This window comes from Podarcis muralis, chromosome 4 (genome assembly GCF_964188315.1).
Source record: "Podarcis muralis chromosome 4, rPodMur119.hap1.1, whole genome shotgun sequence".
NCBI lineage: Eukaryota > Metazoa > Chordata > Lepidosauria > Squamata > Lacertidae > Podarcis > Podarcis muralis.
Genome location: NC_135658.1, coordinates 15,802,324 through 15,828,799, shown reverse-complemented (window position 1 = coordinate 15,828,799; position 26,476 = coordinate 15,802,324). Strand labels below are relative to the sequence as shown.

At 47.6% G+C, this 26,476-nt stretch overlaps 1 protein-coding gene across 7 annotated transcripts in view; it reads left to right on the top strand.

Moving 5' to 3' along the window:
- The window catches only part of NOX4 (NADPH oxidase 4), a 104,107-nt gene that overhangs the window by 59,950 nt on the left and 17,681 nt on the right, over window positions 1–26,476 (top strand). For all 7 annotated transcript variants that reach the window (XR_013392509.1, XM_077926978.1, XM_077926977.1 and 4 more), the window contains one exon: window positions 10,636–10,717. Coding sequence is in view for 6 of the 7 variants with exons in the window: in XM_077926978.1 (XP_077783104.1) it covers window positions 10,636–10,717 (82 nt within the window). In the remaining variant the exon portion in view is untranslated. The remainder of the gene's footprint in view (window positions 1–10,635; window positions 10,718–26,476) is intronic.

Here is a 26,476-nt window from a genome sequence, read left to right as displayed (position 1 = left end):
GCTTGGTGAGGCAAGGGTTAATTCTCTTCTCCCTATGCACTGTGACCCCCCCCCGACCCCCCCTGCACTCCTGTGTGGCAATAAAGCGCTCTCTCTCTCTCTCTCTCTCTCTCTCTCTCTCTCTCTCTCTGTGTGTGTGTGTGTGTGTGTGTGTGTGTGTGTGTGTGGAGCTCAAACAGGAAGCTTTCAATCCTAGTAGCTTGGAGAGCAGAAAATCTTCATGGAGAGAATCACTAGATACAGAGGAAGGTTTTACCTCTCCCTCCCTCAGCTGCAGTTTCCATGAAGTTTGCCTCCCCTCCAGACTTTAGGCTTGGAAAAAAGCTGGGAAAACTTGTGTGTGTGTGTCCAAGTCCCAGAGCCTGTGCTTATGCATGTCTGAGAAAGAGAGAGAGAATGAATTCAAGAATAGGTCCTGATAGATTTGATTGTGTGTGACTGTCATGTGTGCAATTGAACACCCATGTAAAAATGGGTGGGTGTTGCTGGCACCCATCTGTCTCAAGAGACAATGGAGTTCGCCTCCGGAGGTGAAGTCAAACCTCTGCGTCAGCACCACCAAAGTGACCTCAGCGGGGCACAAGCCAGGGCAGTGTGGATGGAGGTCTGGGCTGGCCACATCACAAGGTCACCACCCTCTTGGCCTCGCTGATATGACCCAAAGGAAAGCAGAGCAAGACATTTGGTACCCGCTGGGCTGCAGGAGTTACCAGAAGGAGGCATACAAGGCACCATGAAACCATGTTAGGGACTCCACTCTGCATTTCTGTAGGGTTTACTCCTGAGCCTTTTCTTCCCTGGAGAAATCCCACAAGGCATGGGGTGTCCCCCACCAGAGGTTCTGCTGCTCCCCTAACACCCCAGTGGGTGGGTGTAGATGAGACGATATCAGACCTAGATGGGACTATATCAGAATATAAACAGCCTCGGTCCACTATGTCTGAAGGGCATCTCCACCCCCATCGTTCTGCCCGGACACTGAGGTCCAGTGCCGAGGGCCTTCTGGCGGTTCCCTCACCGCGATAAGCCAAGTTATAGGGAACCAGGCAGAGGGCCTTCTCGGTAGTGGCACCTGCCCTGTGGAATGCCCTCCCACCAGATATCAAAGAGAAGAATAACTACCTGACTTTTAGAAGATATCTGAAGGCAGCCCTGCTTAGGGAAGCTTTTAATGTTTGATGGACTATTGTATTTTAATATTTTGTTGGAAGCCGCCCAAAGTGGATGGGGAAGCCCAGCCAGATGGGCGGGGTATAAATAAATAAATAGAAGAAGAAGAAGAAGAAGAAGAAGAAGAAGAAGAAGAAGAAGTACCAGAAGAGTGAAGGAGTTGCTGGAAATCTCCGGTGGGGAGAGCCCTGTAGTGGTGTGTGTGTGTGTGTGTGTGTGGCTGAGCTAAAAAGCCCTGTGCGATTTCTGGGCTGCAAAGGTCAGCTTGTTTTCATGACGAGGAGCTGTACGTTATGGAAGCGCAGAGGGTAAAATGCATGGCGCCCGTCCCGGTGGCTTATTTTCCTATTGCAGTGCTTATGGAATGACAGGGTGTCCCCAAGCATTGCTCAAGGGGGATGTGCCGGGGCAATGTGAACAACGGGTTAGATTGCACAGTGCTCGGTCTCATGTCTTGAACAGCACATCTCATGTCTTGAACAGCATGTCTGGATGCTCTGAGATAGGGGTGCCAGGTACACTGGGTTACCATGGCAACACCATTGGACGACTTGCTGTGTTGTTCACCCACCCATTGGTTCAGGAAAGTTGGATCAGGATCGCTTTCATTAAGTCCTGTTTTGTAAATCCTGATGCTATCAGACTTTGAATCTGCGAGAGTCATGGGGAAGAGGCTGTGGGTTTAGCTAGCATGGTGCGGTCTAAACCACTGAGCCTCTTGGGCTTGCTGATCGGAAGGTCAGCGGTTCGAATCCCCACAACGGGGTGAGCTCCCATTGCTCTGTCCCAGCTCCTGCCAACCTAGCAGTTTGAAAGCATGTTAGTGCAAGTAGATAAATAGGTACTGCTGCGGCAGGAAGTTAAACGGCATTTCCATGCGCTCTAGCACTCGTCACGGTGTCCTGCTGTGCCAGAAGCAGTTTACTCATGCTGGTCACATGACCCAGAAAGCTGTCTGCAGACAAACTCCCTCGGCTGAAAGCGAGATGAGCGCCACAACCCCATAGTTGCCTTTGACTGGACTTAACCATCCAGGGGTCCTTTACCTTACCTTTTACCTTAGTGTTGGTGGATCTGTACCTATGTATTTTTACTCCAAAGAACAAAAGAACTTTACATAGTAGGTAGCAATCTTTTGCTTTGTCTTGTGTCTGGATGCAATAGACCCTTTGAACTGTGTGGGAGAGAGGTTTTCCCTTTAACCAGGGACTCTGGGACAAGCTTTCTGCTGGGAGCAGAAAATCTCTGAAAACTCTGCATGCTTAGCTGATACATCACACAAGTTGAGGTGTGCTGACTTCCCCAATTCACCAAAAAAACCAAGATGCAAAATCAGCAAACAAACAAAAAGATGAAAGAATGCAAAAAAATTTTTAAAAAAGCGTGAGAGAAAGAAAGACAAATAATTAAAACCAGAGTCAGCAGAAAAACCTGTATAGGAAAGCTTGTCTAGACAACCGGAATGATGGAACGTAGGGAAGGGAAGGGTGTCAGACAAGCCTCTTGTCAAAGATTCACCATGGAATGACATCATGTGATTATGCAGTTATATTTTATGGGTATTCGGGAGAGAGGAGAAAATGGGGGATGGCAGCTCCGAACAACTGTTTCAGCAGCTGTAAGAAAGGCCACTTCTGCCATTCGGAGGAGGTGGAGTTGCAGGCTTCACGGCTCCATCACACACGCGCGGCGGCTGGAACCCAGCCCTCGTGTGATTGGGGGGGATTCCTGGCTGCGTCACCTCCTGGCCAGCCAATCGACTGGCTCTGGGGGCGTGGCCTGCCTTATTTAAACCAGGACGCGGTCGGGGATCTCCCTCTTTGCTGCCTGCCAGCTGTTCCTGTTTCCCACCCTCCCACCCTTTAAGGTTTTCGTTCCTTGACTTTGCTATGGGCCTCGGTTGGTCGCCGTTGAGGGGCCTGGTAGGAATTTTTCCACTTGGCAAATTGGCACCAGCCACTTGGTTTTCGCCTACCTCATAGCAAATCGTCACAACTTTCTGGGTATTGGCGGTTAGGCATTGGTATTGTTTTGTAGATCGAAGAGGGGAGGAAGCGCCATCACCTACCCCGCATATTGCAGGGTAGTCCGGTAAAGGATTCCGGGGGGCGTGGCCCTGGCCGAAGCCTATGGAGGTGAGGGCCTAAGGCATGCCCCCTATCGGTGACCCCGGGGGATTTCCTAGTTGATGTGCATCAGCAGGACTCCCCCTACTGGTGGTTAGCCCTTCCCAGACTTCAAGCGGACGGGCTGAAGTCGGATATAGTCAACTTGTGCTTTGGCTGATGGGAGTTGTAGTTCAGTTGCACTGGGCAGGTCAAAGGTCCTGCACGCCTCTGCTAGGGGAAGGGCCAAAGCTCTATGGTGTCAGTGTTTTTCAATCTTGGGTCCCCAGCTGTTGTTGGACTACAACTCCCATCATCCCTAGCTAGCAGGACCAGTGGTCAGGGATGATAGGAGTTGTAGTCCAACAACAACAGCTGTTTTCCCAGTAATGATGTATGGAAGTGAGAGCTGGACCATAAAGAAGGCTGATCGGCGAAGAATTGATGCATTTGAATTATGGTGCTGGAGGAGACTCTTGAGAGTCCCATGGACTGCAAGAAGATCCAACCTATCCATTCTTCAGGAAATCAGCCCTGAGTGCTCACTGGAAGAACAGATCCTGAAGCTCAGGCTCCAATACTTTGGCCACCTCATGAGAAGAGAAGACTCCCTGGAAAAGACCCTGATGCTGGGAAAGATTGAGGACACAAGGAGAAGGGGACAACGGAGGACGAGATGGTTGGACAGTGTTCTCAAAGCTACCAGCATGAGTTTGACCAAACTGCGGGAGGCAGTGGAAGACAGGAGTGCCTGGCGTGCTCTGGTCCATGGGGTCATGAAGACTCGGACATGACTAAATGACTAAACAACAACAACAATAGCTTCTGCTTTGCATTCAGAAGGTTCCCCTCACTGCTCCTCATAACTGTCCTGGATAGTACTAGTTACCTCCAAAATAAAGGAAGGAAGTGGAGAATGTTGCATGCCTCTTGGCTTTGTGCTAGATTGGTCAGCTAGCTGCCATCTGCCTTGTCTCCATCTGGTTTTGTTCCTTCACTGAACCTGCCCTGGTTCCCAGTGGGCTTCTTCCAAGGTGTGCACTCGAAAGCAATTATCTTTTTTAAAAGGAACACAATTCTCTGTGCCAGCCACAGCATAAATCCCAAACGCACTTCTTTCATGGGAATAGATGCTGTTTTGTGCTTACAACACAAGATTCAAGCCCCAGAGGTATGCAAATCTCTGTTTGGCCACATGCCCACTCACAGATCTGTAGCTGCTGTGTAGGGAATTTCTAAGAAAGCCATGCAGCCAAACTCATGTTAGTAGCTTTGAGAACACTGTCCAACCATCCCTTCCTCTGTTGTCCCCTTCTTGAAGGAGCGGGTTCCGTCCCTTAACCACATGCCATGTGAAGAAGTGCTTTTTTTTATCTGTCCTGACTCTTCATACACACACACACACACACACACACACACACACACACACACAAACCGTTATTTAAATAGTATCCTTATACAATTAAATCATTTTCAATTTTTTATACATCTGAGATTATTTGAATCACCTGGTTCCCCCCCACCCGATTTCCAATGTTTCTCTCTTTCTACTGCATCTAATTACATTTTTCAAATTTGATTAATATCCATTTTTAACTTTAGCCTTATCACATTATATGTGTTCTAACAATCCTGCTAACGTTTTTAAATATCTACGGTGATCTTTAAGGTACTGTATAATTTCCCCCCCACTCTTTACTAAATTTTTTGCCATCTTAGTGTCTGATCTGCATGGTCATTTTTGCCATTTCAGCATAGTCCATCGTCTTGGTTATCCATTCTTCTTTTGTTGGGACTTTCTCTTCCTTCCACTTCTGGGCGGAAAGCATTCTTGTGGCTGTCAACACATACATAAATAATCTTTTCAAGATGAAATACCAAAGGCCTGCCTTGACTCTTCCAATATCCAGCTTCCTTGGGTAGCCCCGGTTTCTACTATTATGAGAGAAGAAAACCTTTTCGCTATCTACGATGGGCAGCCTCCTCAAGGAGGGGGATCTGCCGAGGTAATTCATCCAAGGGCTCTTCTCCCTATACAGAACATTTCCTGCTTCTCTTGCTCCCAGGGGGCTGGGAGAAGGCTCGTTTTGTTTTGTTTTCTTTGTTAGGAGAAAGGGTTTCCCACAACAAATGATTCTCAAGGATTTCAGCATTGAACTCCAGTCAGCTGTTAGCAGGAAATGGAACCTCCAAAGAGACCAGGTCTTGGGAAAATGCATGAGCGCCCATCCCAGCAGACTCTCCAAGTTAATGTGAACAGGAAGTTTAATTAGAATCCAGCTGGGGTCTGATGGTTGTACACACTGCCCTGCTCTCTTCAAAGCAGCTGCTGAATGAAAGCGTTTACAGTGAGACTTTTCAGTGTTTTCAGCCAGACAGGTCCACTGAACAGCAAATGGGAGCCTTCCTCTTCCTCAAAGGCTTCTTGCAGCTTGAACTGTGCCTAGAAAGCATGGCTCTCTGCGGGTTTTCCTCTTGCCCCACTCCTTCCCAAGGGAAAACCCATTCTTTGGTGATGAATCGGAACAGAGGGAAATCTGGGGAAAACTCAAATCGCTGTTTACTCCAATCTAGCAAATAATAAAATTATTATTACTGAGTGCTGAGGAGCTGTTTTCCCCTGGGGGAAAATTCAACGGGACAAGGGGAATTGTGGATAAGCCCTCGGATATCTCTTTTATCCACTCTATTTCTCCATCCTTCTTCCGCTAAATATCAGACTGCCTATCTCAAAACACAAATGGGAAGAAGTCATGCAAGATTCTCTCCCTCCCTCTGCCGCTCACCCCGATTTGAAGCTGCAATCCAGGAAGATGAAATGGAAGGAGTTTTCGAAGTTCTTTTGGTGGTGTGTGTGTGTTTCAGCCCAGGGAATTGCTCAGAGAAAATTGACCAGAGGCTGTGTGCTGATGAGCTGCAAAGCTGTGGATTGTAGCTGGTGTCTGCAAGGTCTCCAGTTTTAATAGTTTGACTCTAGAGTAAGCTATTTGGAATTTGCACCTAATGTTTCTTTTCCATTAGTTACACAGGTCACTGTTTTTATTTTGGTGAAAGGGTTGCATCACCACAGCATAGAAACCCAGAGACAGAAACATTCCAGAACACACACACACACACACACACACACACACACACACACACACGATGGAATTTGTTCTTGCAAAAGAAGTCTGCATGGCCACCAATTTGGATGGCTTTAGAAGAGGATTGGGACGCGGGTGGCGCTGTGGGTAAAAGCCTCAGCGCCTAGGGCTTGCTGATCAAAAGGTCAGCGGTTTGAATCCCCGCGGCGGTCCCAGTGCCTGCCAACCTAGCAGTTCGAAAGCACCCCCAGGTGCAAGTAGATAAATAGGGACCGCCTACTGGCGGGAAGGTAAACAGCGTTTCCGTGTGCTGCGCTGGCTCGCCAGAGCAGCGATGTCACGCTGGCCACGTGACCCGGGAGTGTCTCCGGACAGCGCTGGCCCCCAGCCTATAGAGTGAGATGGGCGCACAACCCTAGAGTCTGTCAAGACTGGCCCATATGGGCAGGGGTACCTTTACCTTTACCTAGAAGAGGATTAGGCAAATCAATGGAGGATAAGGCTAACTATGATGGCTATTTTCTATTTCCGCTCTCAGTGGCAACAGGTCTCTGAATAGCAGTTGTAGGAAATTATAGATGGGGAGAAAGATGTTCTGCTTGAAAGTTTCCCATGGACATCTGCTTGTGAGAACCGAAGGCTAATGAAAAAAACCTCACAGCTACAAGTGTCTAGGGATCAAAGTTCTCAAGACTGCTAATGTGCCATTTGGTCTAATTTTATTTTATATACAAATTTAGTGGCTCAGGAGTGTCAGGTACCCCAAATCTATGGGCGTGTCTGGATTTAGTGTGGCTCAATATTATTTTTTAAACATTATTTTTTCCTGTAAATATTCAGATCAGCAGAAGTTGTGGCGAGGGGGAGAGTATTTTCTTCACCAGTATGGCGCTGAGCTGGGAGGGGAGGGAGACTGCCCCCTCTGCTCTACACATTTAAGGTAGTTTTCTACCCGGCGAGGGGGAGAGTATTTTCTTCACCAGTATGGCGCTGAGCTGGGAGGGGAGGGAGACTGCCCCCTCTGCTCTACACATTTAAGGTAGTTTTCTACCCATTCGTAGACATTACCCTTACTGCTGGCTTTTGTGGCTGCAGGAGAAGAATAGAATAAAATGCTTGAGCAGCAATTTACCACCTCAGGTGTGGGGGTGTAGCTGCATGAAGGCCCTCCAAATGTTGATGAACTACAACTCCCATCAACCCTGATCATTGGTGATGCTGCTTGGGGCTGATGGAGCTCTTAAGTCCATCAATATCTGGAGGGCCACAGGTTCCTCACCACTGGTCTACTGTGGCCAGGAGCAAATCCTCAAGGCCTGGAGTCCTGTTAGAGGTTGAAGCTGGCGCTGTCTGCATGCTCTCGACCCCTGAGCAATGGTATCTCCTCAACGGAGGGAGCAGAAGGTAATTGACCATGATCAGGAGAAGGAGGAGAAGGAATCTGGTGGTCTTCACAGATATAGACCTATTCAAGTTGACAAGCCAGTTCCTGACCATTCGGCACCCTTCAGCCCTGATGCATTTTTCAGTGGCCTCCTCTAAACAGCGCTGTGTCTGTGTGTCTTCTGGAACATTTTCAGCACTGGTAACCAAAAAAAGCAAGGATTAATTGTGTATGAAGTGCAGCTGTTTAGGCCTGCTGCCCCAGGAGGAAGGTTTCTCCATTCACCAGGAACAGGAGAGAGAGAGAGAGAGAGAGAGAGAGAGAGAGAGAGAGAGAGAAGCTTTGTGGCTTTATGTTCTAACTCTCTAGGAATGCTTTTGTCTTTCCAAGTGGTTTTCTTCGCCCAGCTCCTTAAAGGAAGCTAGGGATGTTTGTAGCATCAATGGGTCCCCTGCCACCACCTCGTGATCACACAGCAGAACTTTTAACCCTTGAGTGTTAGGAACTCGTAAGATAATTTGCATATTGAGGTCCTCTAAGCCACCCCCAAATAATTCACACTTCACACATAATTTTTGTTTAATGTTTTTGGCATAATTTTGGCCACAACTTTATTAAAATACATAAATGTGAGTGGTTGCTTAGGCATTGGTTATGACTGCCTGTCCCCACGCCCAGGGACAGAACTGACTTCCAGATTCCAGTGAAAGCCAGTAAGGTAAAACCATATTGGGGAGAGCATGGAGCCGCGCAACAGACCCTCACACCCCCTTCCGCATGCTCCCGGGGGCTTGCGCAGCTCTAAGCCCCCTTAGAATGGCAAGCCCCTGGATTCCTTTAATGGAAGTCCCTTTCTGCAGCAGCATTGGAGGGGCAGGCACCGCCAATCCTTACCCCTCCACCAACCAATTTTTTAACCAATGCCTAACCGCCAACCTTACAAGTTGTGGCGATTTGCTACGCAGTAGGCAAAAACCAAATGGCACCAGCCAATCAGCCAAAATTCCTACCAAGCCCCTGTCCCAAAAGCAGATGACCCCATGACAGGCATAGCAAGGTCAACCAAGATCCCTAAATTAGGGTGGGTTGGTGGGTGATTCGATGCACACAGCAAAAGAGCCCAGTCAGTGCTGTGTGACTTCACTTTATAACCTTTGGTCCAACCCCCTAAACTGCAACACCAAAATTTGCACAACAACCCAACCGCCCAATCACTGCGGATGGTCATCCAAACTAACCCGCCCAGCAACTGAGGGGTGGCCTGCCAGACCCCACCACAACATGTGCTCTCTATGAATGAGAACACGCTTTGGCATCAAACTAAGCCCACTGCTCCTGAACTAACTCTCTCTTTCTCTCTCTCTCTCTGGCTGTGTGCCCACCATACAGTTAAAGCACATTGAATCCTGGGGAAGGAAAGTTTACCCAGCAAAAACCCACTAAGTTCACCAAGCCCTTGGTAGGCTGGCTTTGGCTTGCAAAAACACACAACCTCTCTCCACATGTGGTGGGCCGGGTAAAGGACAATCAATTGTACAAGAATCCCGGGGAAATGGAGGTTCTTTGGATAGGCGGGTCCACAAGATAGAAAAGTTGCCTGTTCTGAATGGGGTTGCTCTCCTTCTGAAGGCGCAAGTGTGTGGTTTGGGGTTACTCCTGGATACCGGTCTTTGTCACCGGTGGCCCAAGTATCCTCTGTGGCAAGCAGTGCCGTTTCCTAGCTTCTGTTTCTCCAGCTACAGCAGTTCCTGGACAGGAATAGCCTGGCTGCTGTAAAAACTTTGCCATTGTTTACTGAGATTCTGTTTGGTATTGCCCAACTGTGGATTTTTGTGTTTTTCTTCTTCTTATGTACCGGCATGCAGGCCTGAGGTGGCATCCAAGAAATTCATCCTATTGACACAAGGAATTATGCTTCCTTGACACAACTCCCACCCGCCCCCGGAGCAGGGTTTTTAAAAAATCATTTTTATTTGGTTTTACGAATACAGTGGTACCTTGGTTTAAGAACAGCTTAGTTTATGAACAACTTGGATTAAGAACTCTGCAAAACACCCAGAACTAGGTGTTTTGGTTTGTGAACTTTGCCTTGGAAGCAGAACAGGTTTCGCTTCCTGTTGAGTGTGTTTCATTTGTAAACTGAGTCCCCCGCTGCTATGGGAAAGCACGCCTTGGTTTAAGAATGCTTTGGTTTAAGAATGGGCTTCCAGAACAGATTAAGTTCATAAACCAAGGTATCACTGTACAGAGTTATAAACAAAGAATTGAAAATTATATCCACATAGATTCCTCCGAATTTCCGGACTTCCCCCCACCCCCTCCACGGGGTCACATTTTCAACATTTAATACTACATATTCTTCCATGCTCCAATTTTTATATCAAGCCATATTATTCATGGTAATTGTTACACTACGAGTGAAATCAAAATCCTGCTAATGTTTCCATCTGCTGACAGTGGTCTCCTAAATAACTTATACCCCCCCCCATTCTTTTATAATGTTTTCTGTCCTCTTGGTTTCTGAGTTTCCTAGTCATTTTTGCCATCTCGGCATAGTCCATCTGCTTGGTTTGCCATTCCTCTCTGGTAGGGACTTTATCTTCTTTCCATCTCTGGGCTAGTAGCATCTGGGCGGCTGTTGTTGCATACATAAGTCTTTTCTGTTCCCTTGGGATGTTGGTACCTATAATTCCTAATAGAAAAGCTTCTGGTTTCTTAACAAAGGTTATTTTAAGCATTATTTTTTTCATTTCATTATATAGCATCTCCCAGAAAGCTTTTATTACCTTACAAGTCCACCACATATGATAAAAGCCTTGCACCCATGCAGTTGAGCTAGTTGGATTCTGCAGCCAAAGGCTGCATCATTTTTGTTGTTATTGCTGTTTTACAGAGAGATTTCGGGACCTGCTGTTCCTCCATTCCACTTGGGATGCTGAGATCCTGCCGGTCTTCCAACAGAGGCGTTATCCTAAGTAAGTAAACGTTACCTTCTCCTTGGGAAGAATTAGATAAGAAAAAAAAGGCAAGTTTCATCCTGTGGTTTCCCGTGCTGCAAAAGAGATGGGTCTCTGTGATCCCAGACTGATGGATAAGCCACTGGTGTCAGTGTCTGGGCTGCATTTTGCTTTGCTTGATGCAAGCATCAACACAGGGAAGCGTCTAGTTCGGTTAATCCCTCTGTGTATCTTTTGGTATTCCTTCTCTCGTGATGACAGACGCACCTGGATTTTTAACAAGGCATCCTAGGTAGGTGCCACACACACCCACACAGTCACAGCCTGCTACAACCATTGAAGCATGCAAGCCGACTGAATCAGGAACCGGGCTTTTGTGGCAGCCAAATCGTAAACAGAGGCACCTTCTAATGAGAGCTTGCTTGTTTTCAGAAGAAAGAGAGGTAAGACAGAGATAGATGAGAGTGCATCCATAATTAGAAGGCGCCCATCAGAATCAGATGCCAGTTTCATTGTTAATTAACAAGCTGTCCGTCATTATCAAGGGCTGTCGGGGGAGGGGGCTTGCATGCTGCGAAGATTTTGAGATTTTTTCCTATCATGTAAGACATGCAAGATATCTTTGGGTCTGTCAACGATGGAGGTTCGGTTTTGACCTCAGCACAGCAGTATCCCAAATTGGGGTGGTTTTTACTTTTTTTTCCCATACAGAAATGCATCCTTTGAGGAACGGGGGCTAAATCTGCCCCCTGCCCCTGGCGACCTATAGCCTTTGAGAAGGAAGCCTCATTTTTTCTGCATAGCTCCACTTCCTCATGTGCATAACCCCATTCCAGGTTCTGCACTGGGGACTCAGCTACACTAGTAAAAAAACACCATTGTTTTAAATGCGTTATAAACATGCAGCACCAGATGGCGCTGTAGAGCACAAAACTTTCCTATGTGATTTTACATAGCGTTTTCTCTCTCTTTTGTTACAACGATTTAATTTATGACTTATTTATAGCATTTTTTTTCCTGTGTGAAGATCCACCTTCTGCCATGCTTGAGACCTCTTTGAGTGCTGCCCCTTAGATAGCCAAAATGGCAACAGCCATGCTCACTAAGAGGTAGCACAGATATGGCGTGACAGGACCCTGCTTTTCTTGTATCTTCTCTTGGTGTACTTGGTCTACATCGTTCTATTTATCTAGTTGAAGGTGACCAACATTTTTGGGCTGGTGGATCTGTCTGGAATTTTGTGAAAGTGCCGTGAGCTCTAGTCGCAAGATGGCTGCCATGGGAGCGTGGCAGAGCACAAAATGGCTGCCACACCTAAAAGACCAGAAAAAGAGATAGGACCCCAAAATGGTCTTTCAGCACCTCTCCTCAGCTACTGCCACACTGTCTCTCAGAGAGAAGCTCTTTGCAACTCTCCTGTGTTTAGAACAGAAAGGAGGGAAGGAAGGAAGGAAGGTGTCTATTACTGCCATTCAATGATATTTAGCCATGTCTGTGGGTTGGGTGTTCAGTGAAGGAGAGGTTGAGCCACTGCAAGCAGGAAGTGAGCCTGGAACAGCGAAGAGTTCCTCGTGCATTTTATAGAATATATAGTGCTGATAAACGTTTGCTAGAATTGTGACTTCAGTCCTATGCATGCTGAAGAGGAAGTCCTATTGAACCAAGTAAGGGGACATTGAATGGTTCTGCTTGTCTGATGATGTTGTTTTTAGTATCATCATCATCTGTATGGCTTCATGTAGTTAGTATGCTTTACGATACGATACGATACGATAATCTGTATTGTCCTCACAGCATCCTTTATTGCTGCTATTCAACTGTGTGAATATTTCTTTTCCCCCCGCATGTTGAGTTTAAAATACACCGAGGTTGGCTTTTGTTTTTTTTAAAAAAAACCGAAATGAAGAAAGCTGAAAGGGGAAGGAAGAGGGCATTTTTGCCACAGATTCGAAATGAAACAGTGTAGTGGGAAGATGTGAGGAGGTTGTTCCAGGTGGCACGAGATGAAGGGGAGAAGGTTCTCTGGAACACAGCAGGGACAGATTGAGCGGAGGATCAAGACCATTGGAATTCGAGCGTTCGATGACCAGAAGGAAGAGGGATTGGGCCAAAGAGAGAGAGAGAGACTTCATTAAAACAGACGACTGCCAAGAATGGCTTCAAAAACCAGAGACTGGCTCCAGAAGCAGAGATAGAAATAGCAGAGCTGTTGGCTCTGAGAAGGAAGCCCTCGCAGCATTCTGAATTGAAATGCTTCCCTGCTTCATTCAAACACATTCCAGGACTAGGTACATCCACACCAGCACCTGATCTGACTCAGGTTGACCCAGGAAACAGCCAACCCAATCCCAGCCCCAAAGCAATCTTTCTGTCACCACCTGATTTGGCCAGAGTCTGGATCTTACCCGAATCAGCTCAATTTGGTTCAGGCTTTGGCCAAATCCAGTGCACAGATCTGCCACATACTTTAAAAACTGAGTAATGAATGATCCCTTAGGTTGTGGCCCGGAACATTGCAGAGGGAAGTTAATATAATCCCACCCTGTTCCAGATTAGGATTGTAAGGGCTGTAACTCAGTGGTGGAGCTTCTGCCTGGAGTGCCACATGTCCCAGACATCTCCAGGTAGGGCTGGGGAAAGCTGCTGCCTGAAACCTTGGAGAGCCACTGCCAGTCAAAGTAGACAATATTGCAATAGTTGGACCAACAGTCTGATTCGGTGCACAAAATGCATATATGTTTCTGCATTTGGATATTTTGAGAAATGATACTCTTAAGGGGGAAAATTGCAACTGTATTACCAGTTGAACAACATTTCCCTGCCAAATTCTTCTCTTAGTGTGGACTGTATAAACTGAGTGCTTTACCCTTTACTTTACTCTTCTGGCACGTTGAATGCTGTGCCAATGAAATGCTGGGTGCCCCTTTCCCAAGACTCCTTGTGCCCGGGATGGTGCCAAGCCGCTCATGAGATTTGGGGCATGTAATTTTCTGGATTTCTGAGTACTAAAAAATGATGTGGCCTGGAAACAGAGAATTCAGCCCCTGAGCTAAAGCATCCTCATCTGCTAGAGATAGATGGACAATAGATAGATAGATGATAGAGAGATAGAGATAGAGAGATAGATAGAGAGATAGAGAGATATACCGTATTTTTCGCTCTATTGGACGCACCGGACCATAGGACACACCTAGTTTTTAGAGGGGGAAATCAAGGGAAAAATATTATCCCCCCCCAGCCCCAAAGAGCAACGGACAGGCTGCACACAGCCTGTCCACTTCTCCCAGAGCTTCTTGGGGCTGCGGGGGAAGCCCGGGTCCCCCCCCCCCCAGCACCAAAGAGCAAAGAAGCCAAGACAGCGTGTGGGATCCATAGCCGCGCAACCTCTCCAGCCAGGAGCTAAACCTCTCCAGTGCAGCTAAAGAAGAAGACAAGGCAGCAAGCGCGATCCATCCCGCTTGCTGCCTTGGCTTCTTATTTAGCCTTGTGCAGCATCTTTAGCCTTGCACAACGGGATGGATCGTGCCCGCTGTCCACCGGGGCTGGACTAGATGACTCCTGGGGTTCCCTTCCAACCCTGCAATTCTATGACCTCGGAAGGTGTTGGGGGTCTCCACCACTGGAGGCTTTTAAGCAGCGGTTGGGGGACCATCTGCCTGGCGTTCTTTAGCTGTGATTCCTACATTGTGAGGGGGCTGGGCTAGATGACCCTCGGGTGGCCCTCCCAACTCTATACAGTCCTACAGTTCTGCGGCAGGAGATCCACAGCCACTTCACACAATGCCCACTCCCAATTTTCATCTGAGAGACATGTGGCTTCAGTGTCTAGGTAGGTACCCCCCTACCTGCCACACTTCCCCCACCCCACTTAAGCTGACGAAATTCCTGCCCAGAAAAGCTCCCAGCAATCATGGAGGAGGAATCCGCTGCAGCTGTGCGGAGGATCCATGGTCCCCTTCCTTTCTCTCCTCCGTAGTTGCTTTGAAGCAGGAAAGTGGGAGAGGAGCTGCTTACACAAGTGTAAGCTGCCCCCTCCCACTTTGCTGTTTCAAAGGGAGCCCAGGAGGAGGGAATCTGCTGCAGCCTCGAGCAGCGAAGAGGATCCATGGGTCCCCTCCTTCCCTCCTCCGTAGTTGCTTTGAAGCAGGAAAGTGGGAGAGGAGCTGCTTACACGAGTGTAAGCTGCCCCCTCCCACTTTCCTGCTTCAAAGCAATCACAGCAGAGGAATCCACTGAAGCCTCCAGCAGCGGAGGATCTATGGTCCCCTTCCTTCTCTCCTCCATAGTTGCTTTGAAGGAGGAAAGTGGGAGAGGAGCTGCTTACACGAGTGTAAGCTGCCCCCCTCCCACTTTCCTGCTTCAAAGCAATCACAGCAGAGGAATCCGCTGAAGCCTCCAGCAGCGGAGGGTCCATGGTCCCCTTCCTTCCCTCCTCCGTAGTTGCTTTGAAGGAGGAAAGTGGGAGAGGAGCTGCTTACACGAGTGTAAGCTGCCTCCCTCCCACTTTCCTGCTTCAAAGCAATCACGGAGGGGGGAATCCGCTGAAGCCTCCAGCAGCGGAGGGTCCATGGTCCCCTTCCTTCCCTCCTCCGTAGTTGCTTTGAAGGAGGAAAGTGGGAGAGGAGCTGCTTACACGAGTGTAAGCTGCCCCCCTCCCACTTTCCTGCTTCAAAGCAATCACGGCGGAGGAATCCGCTGAAGCAGTGAGCAGCGGAGGATCCATGGTCCCCTTCCTTCTCTCCTCCGTAGTTGCTTTGAAGGAGGAAAGTGGGAGAGGAGCTGCTTACACGAGTGTAAGCTGCTCCCCTCCCACATTGCCGCTTCAAAGGGAGCCCGGGAGGAGGGAATCTGCTGCAGCTTCCCCCACCTCCCGCAGAAGCCGCACGCTCTTTAAAGGGGCTGTGCGGCTTCTCCTGTCTTTTCTGGGAGGTGGGGGGATTCCCCCACCTCGTAGAAAAGCCTGCAGGAGCCGCACAGCCTTTAAAGAGGGCGCCGCTCTTGGGGGCTTTTTCCCCAGGAGGGAGAAGGGACTGCTGCGGCCAGTCAGTCCCTTCTCCCTCCTGGAGAAAAGTCTGCAAGAGCGCACGAAGCTTGTGTGCGGCTCTTGAGGGCTTTCCCCCCCTGCCTCCCCCCTGCATTCGCTCCATAGGACACACACACATTTCCCCTTGCTTTTTAGGAGGGAAAAAGTGCATCCTATGGTGCGAAAAATACGGTAGATAGATGATAGATAGATGATGATAGATAGATGATAGATAGATGATAGATGATAGATAGATAGATAGATAGATAGATGATAGATGATAGATAGATAGATAGATAGATAGATAGATAGATAGATGATAGATAGATAGATAGATAGATGATAGATAGATAGATAGATGATGATAGATAGATGATAGATAGATAGATATTTTTTTAAATAATTTTTATTAATTTTCCAATCATGTAATAAAAACAAACAATAAAACAAAACAAAACATACAAACAAATAAACATGTATAATTTCATAAACTCATTTTCCTTCACCTTATTTCCCGGACTTCCCCATACCTCCCTTTTTCTGCATCCTTATTTTTCCCTTTTGACAGCAACCCTCCATTTAATTAATTAACTCATCTTCATTATAATTCCCTTAAATTTATGATTTACAGCTGCAATTCTCTGTTTCTTAACACCATAGCATCTCAGCACTCCTCAATGTTACAACAATTTTTAAGGTATATTTTAAATTTCTTCCAATCTTCTTCCACTGTCTCACTCCCCTGGTCACGGATTCTGCCGGTCATCTCTGCCATTCCCATGTAGTCGATCACCTTCGCTTGCCATTCTTCCAGAGTGGGTAGCTGCTGCGTCTTCGAATACTTTGCCAGAAGAATTCTTGCTGCTGTGGTAGCATACATGAAAAAAGTTCTGTCCTTCCTTGACACCAATTGGCCCACCATGCCCAGGAGAAAAGCCTCTGGTTTTTTAGAAAATGTCCATTTAAGGACCTTTTTAATTTCATTATAGATCATTTCATTATAGATCATAGATAGATAGATAGATAGATAGATAGATAGATAGATAGATACATAGATGATAGATAGATAGATAGATAGATAGATAGAAAGAAAGATAGATGATAGATAGATAGATAGATAGATAGATAGATAGATAGATATAGATAGATAGATAGATAGATAGATATAGATAGATAGATAGATGATAGATAGATAGATGATGATAGATAGATGATAGATAGATAGATAGAAAGATAGATAGATGATGATGATGATAGATAGATAGATGATAGATAGATAGATAGATGATAGATAGATAGATAGATAGATAGATAGATAGATGATGATAGATAGATAGATAGATACAGTGGTGCCTCGCAAGACGAAATTAATTCGTTCCGCAAGTTTTTTCTTCTTGCGAGTTTTTCGTCTTGCGATGCACGGTTTCCCATAGGAATGCATTGAAAATCAATTAATGCGTTCCTATGGAAACCGACTTCAGACCAGGTTCGGGGACAATCTGTCCCCCGACCTCTTCTGAAGGCTGGGGGGCGGGCGAAAGTCTTTGCTCCCCCCCCCCCCACGGCAGCATTTTAAAATCGCCTCGGACAGCGGAGGACTTCTCCGCTGTCCGGGGCGATTTAAAAGCCCTCCCGGGAAGGCAGCCAGGGGGGACAAAGATTTTCGCCCCCCGCCAGCCTTCAGAAGAGGTCCAGGACCTCTTCTGAAGGCTGGCGGGGGGCGAAAATCTTTGTCCCCCCTGCCTGCCTGCCTTTAAAAGCCCTCCCGGGAGAGCTTTTAAAGGCAGGCAGGCAGGCAGGCAGGCAGGCAGGCAGGCAGGCAGGCAGGGGGGACAAAGATTTTCGCCCCCCCCGACCTCTTCTGAAGGCTGGGGGGGCGAAAGTCTTTGCTCCCCCCCCCACGGCAGCATTTTAAAATCGCCCCGGACAGCGGAGGAATTCTCCGCTGTCCGGGGCGATTTAAAAGCCCTCCCGGGAAGGCAGCCAGGGGGGACAAAGATTTTCGCCCCCCGCCAGCCTTCCCCTCTTTTGAAGCAAGGGGCGGAGGGGAGAAGATCGCTTCTCCCCTTTGCCGCCCCTTGCTTCAAGAGGGGTCCGGGGGGAGAGGAAGGCGCGCGCCTTTCCCTCTGTCCCCTCTTTTGAAGCAAGGGGCGGCAACGGGAAGAAGATCGCTTCTCCCCTTTGCCGCCCCTTGCTTCAAGAGGGGTCCGGGGGGAGAGAGAGGAAGGCGCGCGCCTTTCCCTCTGTCCCCTCTTTTGAAGCAAGGGGCGGCAACGGGAAGAAGATCGCTTCTCCCCTTTGCCGCCCCTTGCTTCAAGAGGGGTCCGGGGGGAGAGAGAGGAAGGCGCGCGCCTTTCCCTCTGTCCCCTCTTTTGAAGCAAGGGGCGGCAACGGGGAGAAGATCACTTCTCCGCGTTGCCACCCCTTCCTTCAAAAGGGGTCTGGGGAGAAAGGGGAAGACGCCAGCATTTTAAAAAACCTCGGGACAGCGGGGGACTTCTCCGCTGTCCGGGGCGATTTTAAAATGCTGGCGGGCGGCAGCGAAGCCTTCGCTGCCGCCCGCCAGCATTTTAAAAAACCTCGGGACAAAGGAGAAGTCCCCCGCTGTCCCGGGGTTTTTTTAAAGGCTGCTGGGCGGCAGCGCTGCCGCCCGGCAGCATTTTAAAATCGCCCCGGACAGCGGAGAAGTCCCCCGCTGTCCCGGGGTTTTTAAAAAACCTCTCCGCGCCCCGCCAGGCTTCGGAGCAGCCTTCCGAAGCCTGGCAGCGGGAGGAGGTCCGAGGACAGTGGGCAAGACGCCCTGTCCCGGAGATTTCCCTATGGGCTTTCGTCTTGCGAAGGAAGCCCATAGGGAAATTCGTTTTGCGAAGCGTCTCCAAAACGGAAAACCCTTTCGTCTAGCGGGTTTTCCGTCTTGCGAGGCGTTCGTCTTGCGGGGTACCACTGTAGATGATAGATAGATAGATAGATGACAGATAGATAGATAGATAGATAGATAGATAGATAGATGATAGATAGGTTCCATTGTCAGATGGCTCCTACCATCGATACAGTTCCTCTAATGTTCAACCAAGATCTAGCCTTCTGTAAGTTGCCCATTAGATCTGGGTCTGTGGGGGACTAATCTATGTTGCTGTTCTCGAAGTTTTGGTAAAGTGTGATCATGTCCACCTGCATTCTTCTCTTCTTGCGGTGTTCAGGGAAAGAGGGAGGGCTCTGATTCCAAGCTAGAAAGGAACTTTGCTTGAAAATGCTGCTCAGTTTGCAACCTAGCCGAGCTTTGCAAGCTGGACGAGTTTGCATTTCAAGCCAGGTAATTACAAACCTCTGTGACACCTTTCAGCCAGAGCTTTAAGATGATGCAAATTTGTGACAGTCCACCTGCATGAGTAACATTTCTCCGGTGCTAATCAACCGAAGTTGAATTTTCCCAGTGGGTTTGCAAGTGTCAATCTGGTATAGTGAGTAGTTCGGTGCGCCAGAAAAAAGTAGACCTAATTTGAATAAAGAAAAAGTGTGGGGATTTTGGAATGGCATGCAAAGTAGCGTTGGCCTATGCAACAGCAAAATAAGAGAACATTAAGTTGCTATTAGGGACGCGGGTGCCGCTGTGGTCTAAACCACAGAGCCTAGGGCTTGCCAATCGGAAGGTCGGCGGTTCGAATCTCCGCAACGGGGTGAGCTCCCATTGCTTGGTCCCTGCTCCTGCCAACCTAGCAGTTCAAAAGCACGTCAAAGTGCAAGTAGATAAATAGGGGTACCGCTCTGGTGGGAAGGTAAACGGTGTTTCCGTGCACTGCTCTGGTTCGCCAGCATCGGCTTAGTCATGCTGGCCACATGACTCAGAAGCTGTATGCCGGCTCCCTTGGCCAATAAAGCAAGATGAGTGCCGCAACCCCAGAGTCGTCCACGACTGGACCTAACAGTCAGGGGTCCCTTTACGTTGCTCTTCTGCCTTTAGCATCAAATTGATGTGTATAGAAAAGGCACAGCAGTGGGTGGCAGTTGAAAAGTTGGCAACGCTAAAGCAGTCTTGTGAAGGGGTCAATGTGTATTCATTTGCAATGCAAAAAATGAATGAGTCAAGACAGATCAAGCTTAGATGCTTAGCCAATGATCTGGAAGCATGTTGAACCATTCATATGACCCTCTCAGTGTGTTCAGATTCATTGAAAATACCAACATAGGCCAATGTAAGGTGTGGCAGAGATGCCTTATGAATGCATTCACCTTCCAGATATTAAGAAATTGCTTCGCTCATTTGCCCCACCCTCAAAAAGCTTTTTTTTTAAAAAAAAAGAAGAAGAAATGGCAGCTCATTTTTACTGGTAAATTTCAATGGAATGCCACCCTCCAAATATATCTGTGTGTGTGTGTGTTTCAAAAAATCAGAGTTGTGGTGTGTGTGTATTTATCATATAATTAGATGCAAGGAACAGTTTCCCACTGTTACTGCTTGAGGTCTTGTGTCTCCTGGCAGCTAATGGCGAGATCTGCTGAACATTTTCAACTCCTTGTTCATTTCCATAGAAGCAGTGGGTACTCTCCCTCTCTTAAAACTACAAACTCTTTGAACCACAATCTCATGCTGCTTAGATTATTGAGCTGTAGCACTCTTTGAAATGATAATGGTCCTTCATTATAGCTCTGCAACAGGATTGGCTGAAACGGTGCCCTTCTCAGAGAAGAATAAGGACTGGTTGCTTTCCCTTCCCTTTCTTTTGCTTCGTTTTGTTCTGTGTTTTCCACACAGGGAGAGTCAGCCCACGTTGGCAGCTCATTAAAAGAGAAATCTTTACATATGTTATTTTGAGCCATTGGCTGCCGTTTATAATATAATTAATCCTTTGCAATAAATTGTATGCTCATTACAGGAAATGGTTCGTTGGCATCACAGCTCATTAGCAAACAAGCTGATGACTATATATAAATATACCCTATAGAGCAGGGGTCAGCAGCCTTTTTCAGCTGTGGGCCGGTCCACCGTCCCTCAGACCATGTGATGGGCCGGACTATATTTTGAGGGGGAAAACCAATGAACGAATTCCTATGCCCCACAAATAACCCAGAGATGCATTTTAAATAAAAGGACACATTCTACTTGTGTCAAAACACACTGATTCCCGGACCGTCTGCAGGCCTGATTTAGAAGGCAATTGGGCCACATCCGGCCCACAGGCCTTAGGTTGCCTACCCCTGCTATAGAGAGAGAGAGTCTACAAACACACACATGCTAATATCGAAGAAATTTATGAAACCTATGAAAAACAGAGTTTGAATTAAAAATTAGGGCTGAGCTGAAAGTTGCTCTTGTTTTAATTTATTACCTGCCCTTCACCCTAAAGTCCCAGGGAAGTATTAGTATACAATACTAAAAGCAACTTAAGACAATCACAGAAATAATGTGGGTCCTGAAAACATACAATTCAAGTGCATCCTCAGCATTCTCCAAAATAATGGAAGTGCCAGACACAACTCTGTGGGGAGGGAGATCCACAATTTAAGGATATGTAAGTACCCCCCTGGGATGCGGGTGGCGCTGTGGGTTAAACCACAGAGCCTCGGGCTTGCCAATCAGAAGGTTGGTGGTTCGAATCCCCACGATGGGGTGAGCTCCCGTTGCTCGGTCCCAGCTCCTGCCAACCTAGCAGTTCGAAAGCACATCAAAGTGCAAGTAGATAAATAAGTACCGCTTCGGCGGGAAGGTAAACAGTGTTTCCGTGCGCTGCTCTGGTTCACTAGAAGCGGCTTAGTCATGCTGGCCACATGACCCGGAAGCTGTACGCCGGCTCCCTCGGCCAGTAAAGCGAGATGAGTGCCGCAACCCCAGAGTCGGCCACGACTGGACCTAATGGTCAGGGGCCCCTTTACCTTTTAAGTACCCCCCCCCCCAATACTCTGCCAAGGCCACTTGTTTTGCCAAGGGCAGTGGGGGGTTTTATGGATTTGATGGCATTAAGCATTCTTGTGGTGGATATGGATGGTTCAACTACTCTGGAAACGTTTAATAAAAAAGTTCCCAGGTTTCTTTGGGGAGAAGCTGATTAAAGTGGCATGATACTGCATTAGATGTACAGTGCAGACACTTACAATGCGACATTGATCTTCGCACCTAAGATCAATGTTTTTTCATCCTCTTCTTTTCTTTCCCCCTCTTTTCTAACTTCTTCTCTCTCTTTTTGAGCAGACAGCACAGATTGAAAACCAGATCTGACATGACTCAATATCCTTTCTCATTTCGGAGATAGCTGCCATTTTGAAAATAACACCAAAAAAGAGTGCTTCAAATATACAGCGAGTGATCTGAAAGTGTTGACATCAGCCGTAAAAAAAAAAAAGAGGTTTCGAAAAGGAGAGGGATATGTTCATTTATCAAGCTGTCAGACTCTGACTCTCAGCGATTCGTGTAGAGGTGCCTGTTTAGCTACGGACTACGAGAAGTCTTGCTCTACTTTTGTTAAAGCTAGATCTCTGTGACATCCTGGCTATGCACAAATGTGTGTGTCTTCTTCAAGCTGCATGCTCTCATCCAAGTCTAGTGCAATCTTTCCAACTAAATGAGGTCTAGCCTCATGGACTAGACTTGGAGAATTATGTGTTCGTTGTTTTATGTGGAACAGAAGGTAAAGGATACAGCACCATTGACTACACCTGCAGAATTGCTCCCGTGCTTAGGCAACAAACCTATGAACAACAGCAGATGCTATGCCAGAGCCAGGACTGGGGTGGAACAGGCACTCTGAGCAACGTCTTGAGACCGAAGGGAGCATAATTCATGGCCTCTCTGTGTAGTCTGTTGATGTAAATAAAAGAACTGAAAGAAGCTCTCCACATCTCTCCACATCAATAGGAGTATAGCATCTAGATCAAGGGAAGTAATAGTGCCACTGTATTCTGCTCTGGTCAGACCTCACCTGGAGTACTGTGTCCAGTTCTGGGCACCACAGTTCAAGAAGGACACTGACAAACTGGAACGTGTCCAGAGGAGGGCAACCAAAATGGTCAAAGGCCTGGAAACGATGCCTTATGAGGAACGGCTAAGGGAGCTGGGCATGTTTAGCCTGGAGAAGAGGAGGTTAAGGGGTGATATGATAGCCATGTTCAAATATATAAAAGGATGTCACATAGAGGAGGGAGAAAGGTTGTTTTCTGCTGCTCCAGAGAAGCGGACACGGAGCAATGGATCCAAACTACAAGAAAGAAGATTCCACCTAAACATTAGGAAGAACTTCCTGACAGTAAGAGCTGTTCGACAGTGGAGTTTGCTGCCAAGGAGTGTGGTGGAGTCTCCTTCTTTGGAGGTCTTTAAGCAGAGGCTTGACAACCATATGTCAGGAGTGCTCTGATGGTGTTTCCTGCTTGGCAGGGGGTTGGACTCGATGGCCCTTGTGGTCTATTCCAACTCTATGATTCTATGATTCTATGATTCTATCTCTGATTTCACTCGGCAGTCAACCTGTGAGTTGGGACAGGTGGCAGCAGCAGCGGGTGAAGGGTTAATTGGCACAGGTAGATCCATCCTCCCATGCATTTGTCCGACCTCCCTTCGCAAGCCCTCTCAGCCAGTGGGCACCACTGCCTCCTGTGCCACTCAATTCCATCCATCCATTAAGTCTTGCCACTGACAAAACAAGGAGCTCCCATAACCCCCCAGGCTTCCCATCCCTCGTGCAGCTGCCCTTCTCTGTGCAAACGTGGTCTCTCTTCAGAAACTCTTGCAGAACTGCCGGTGCAGGACAGCAACACAATAGAGGCATTGCAGAAATTACAAAACACTGGTAGCCTTTGAGTGCAGACAAGGGGCATGGTCTGGTTGGGGCGTGAGGCTTATTTGGAAAACCTGCTTAGGGCTGTTTTCTAGCCCGGTAGGGAAAGCTGATATGGTGTCCCCAGGATATCACTGGAGTCTTGTGCCCCCTGAACATTGGCGCTGTTGCCTGGGGCTTTTGGGAGTTCTAGTCCAGCCACATCTGAAGGGCGCAATCTCAGCTGCCCTGGCTTTACAGCATCTTCTTGTGGGTGAGGAGATAATGCTCCAAGGCGTCCTTTTCAGGAACCTTTCTCAGTGAGGTACATTGTCGGCGACATGTTTTTCATGCTGTGTTTTCTTGTTTGTTTGTTTTTTCATAATACTGCGGAGCTGGCACAAGATGAGAAGCTGCAAGCGCCTCTCCGAGGAGCATTTAAATGAAATACTTTTAGGCCTCTCCTCCAGGCTTCACCTCTCCCTGCCGCTTCTCATTTGGCATTCTCGTGACATTTCCCGATCTCCACGCTCAGCTTTCCTCTGGGAAGCTTTTCTGTTTGAGCTGCTGGAATATTGACCACCTCCGTGCTCAGTTGCATCAGCTTCTTGGCCTCAAAGGGATCTCGGTGTGGGTTGTTTAGAACTGAAACAGGGCACGCTGCAACTTTTAGAGACCAAGCTCTTCCAGATTGAAGCTTTGAAATGGTGGTTCTCTCAGACAGGGGTTGGGGAAAGACAGAAGGATGAAGTGGCAGTTGGATCATAGAGTCTTAGACTTGCAGAGGGTCATCTTGTCCAATCCCCTGCATTGCCATCCAACATCTGCTTTAAAATCTCCAGGGAAGGAGAGTCCACAACCTCTTGAGGGAGTCTGTTCCACTGTCGAATAGCTCTTGCTATCAGAAAGTTCTTCCTGATGTTCAGCTGGAATCTCCTTTCTTGTAGCCCAAAGCCATTGGTTTGGGGTCCTACCCTCGAGAGTAGGAGGAAACAAGCTTGCTCCATCTTCCATGTGACAGCCCTTGAGATGTTTGAAGATGGCTATCATATCAGTCTCCTCTTTACAGGCTAAATATCCACAGCTCCTTCAACCTTTCCTCATAAGACTTGGTTTCCAGACCCTTGATCATCTTGGTTGCCCTCCTCTGCACACGTTCCAGCTTGTCAACATCCTTCTTAAATTGTGGTGCCCAAGATTGGACACAGTATGCCTGGTGGCACTGTGGGTTAAACCACAGAGCCTAGGACTTGCCGATCAGAAGGTCGGCGGTTCAAATCCCCGCAACGGGGTGAGCTCCCGTTGCTTGGTCTCTGCTCCTGCCAAACTAGCAGTTTGAAAGCACGTCAAAGTGCAAGTAGATAAATAGGTACTGCTCCAGAGGGAAGGTAAACGGCGTTTCCGTGCGCTGCTCTGGTTCGCCAGAAGTGGCTTGGTCATGCTGGCCGCATGACCCGGAAGCTTGGACCTAATGGTCAGGGGTCCATTTACCTTTATGCCTGGTGTGGTCTGGCCAAGGCAGAATAGAATGGGACTATTATTTTCCTTGTTCTGGACATTATACTTTTGTTGATGCAGCCTAGAATAGCATTAGCTTTTTTTGCTGCTGCATCATACTATTGACTCATGTTCAGATTGTGGTCTACTAAGACCCCTATTTATTAAAATAGCTCTAGCTCAGTTCTGTCAACACTGACTTGACTGGCAGTAACTTTCCAGGGTTTCAGGCAGCAGTCTCTCTCAGCCCTCCTCAGAGAAGCCAAGGGTTGAATGTGGGACATTTTGCTTGCCCTACCACTGAGTGACAGGGGGCCTTCTAGAGGAAAAGCAGTGAAGGATGCAAACAAGGAAGGATGCAATGTGTGTAATATGAATTTGCACAGCCCTTTGTTACCCTCCTGCTTCTCCAGTTCACTTCAGAGCTCAAGCGTTGATGGCATCTTCCAGCAACCTAGTTGTTCTGTCCCCAAAGCAAAAATCAGGTGCGCTGCAGAATAGCTGGACAGCTAGCAGCTGGGGAATGTGGCTAGCAGCCACAGAACAGCAGCGGCAGCCAATGAAATTAGGTGCCAAAGCTATTGCAAGTGGTGTCTAACCAGCTAGCTGGAGCTGCTTTGTGCTGAGACCAAAAAGCGCAGAAGCTCTCAGGATGAAAGGGATGGGGTTTTGTTCTGTTCTGTTCTGTTCTTGCATTGTTTTTGCATTGTGGGTATCAGTAGAGTGAGGTGTCAGGCTATAGGCCTGTTGGTAGCAATACAGAATTGAGTGGGATTTCCTCCCAATATTTTTATTTTGGGCTGCTACTTTAAAAAAAGTAGAAAATTGAAGCATGCCGTATAGCTCAGAGTACAACCTTCCTTCCTTCCTTCCTTCCTTCCTTCCTTCCTTCCTTCCTTCCTTCATTCCTTCCTTCTCTCCTTCTCTCTCTTCTTTCTTATTCTATCTCTTTATCTTTCTTTTGCATTTTCCTTCCTTTTCTTTCTTTCTTTCTTTCTTTCTTTCTTTCTTTCTTTCTTTCTTTCTTTCTTTCTTTCTTGGTGCCATTTAAGGACATCACATCATTTACAGAGTACCTTGAGCCAAAATGTATGCACAAAGACCTCAGCTGAATGATAGACCATCTGCTCTGCAAACAGAAGGTCCCTAAATCAATCCCTGGCATCACTATGTCGGGCTGGAAGAAACTCTAAAGAGTCCCTGTCAGTCTGTGTAAACAGTACTCACCTTGATAGACCAATGACCTGAGCTTCCTATGTGTCTGCTCCATGAAGCTGAGGACCATTTTCTAATGTTATGGGGAAGAGTGGGGAGAGGGCTTCCATGGGCTCCTTTGCTTTTCCTCCTCTCTCATTACACTCCAACCTGTGGACATCCAATGAAGCTAAATGTTGGAGGATTCAGAACAAATCAAAGGAAGAAGAAGTGTGACTAGCCCAAGGTCACCCAGCAGCTGCATGTGGAGGAGCGGGGAAGCGAACCTGGTTCACCAGATTACAAGTCTACCGCTCC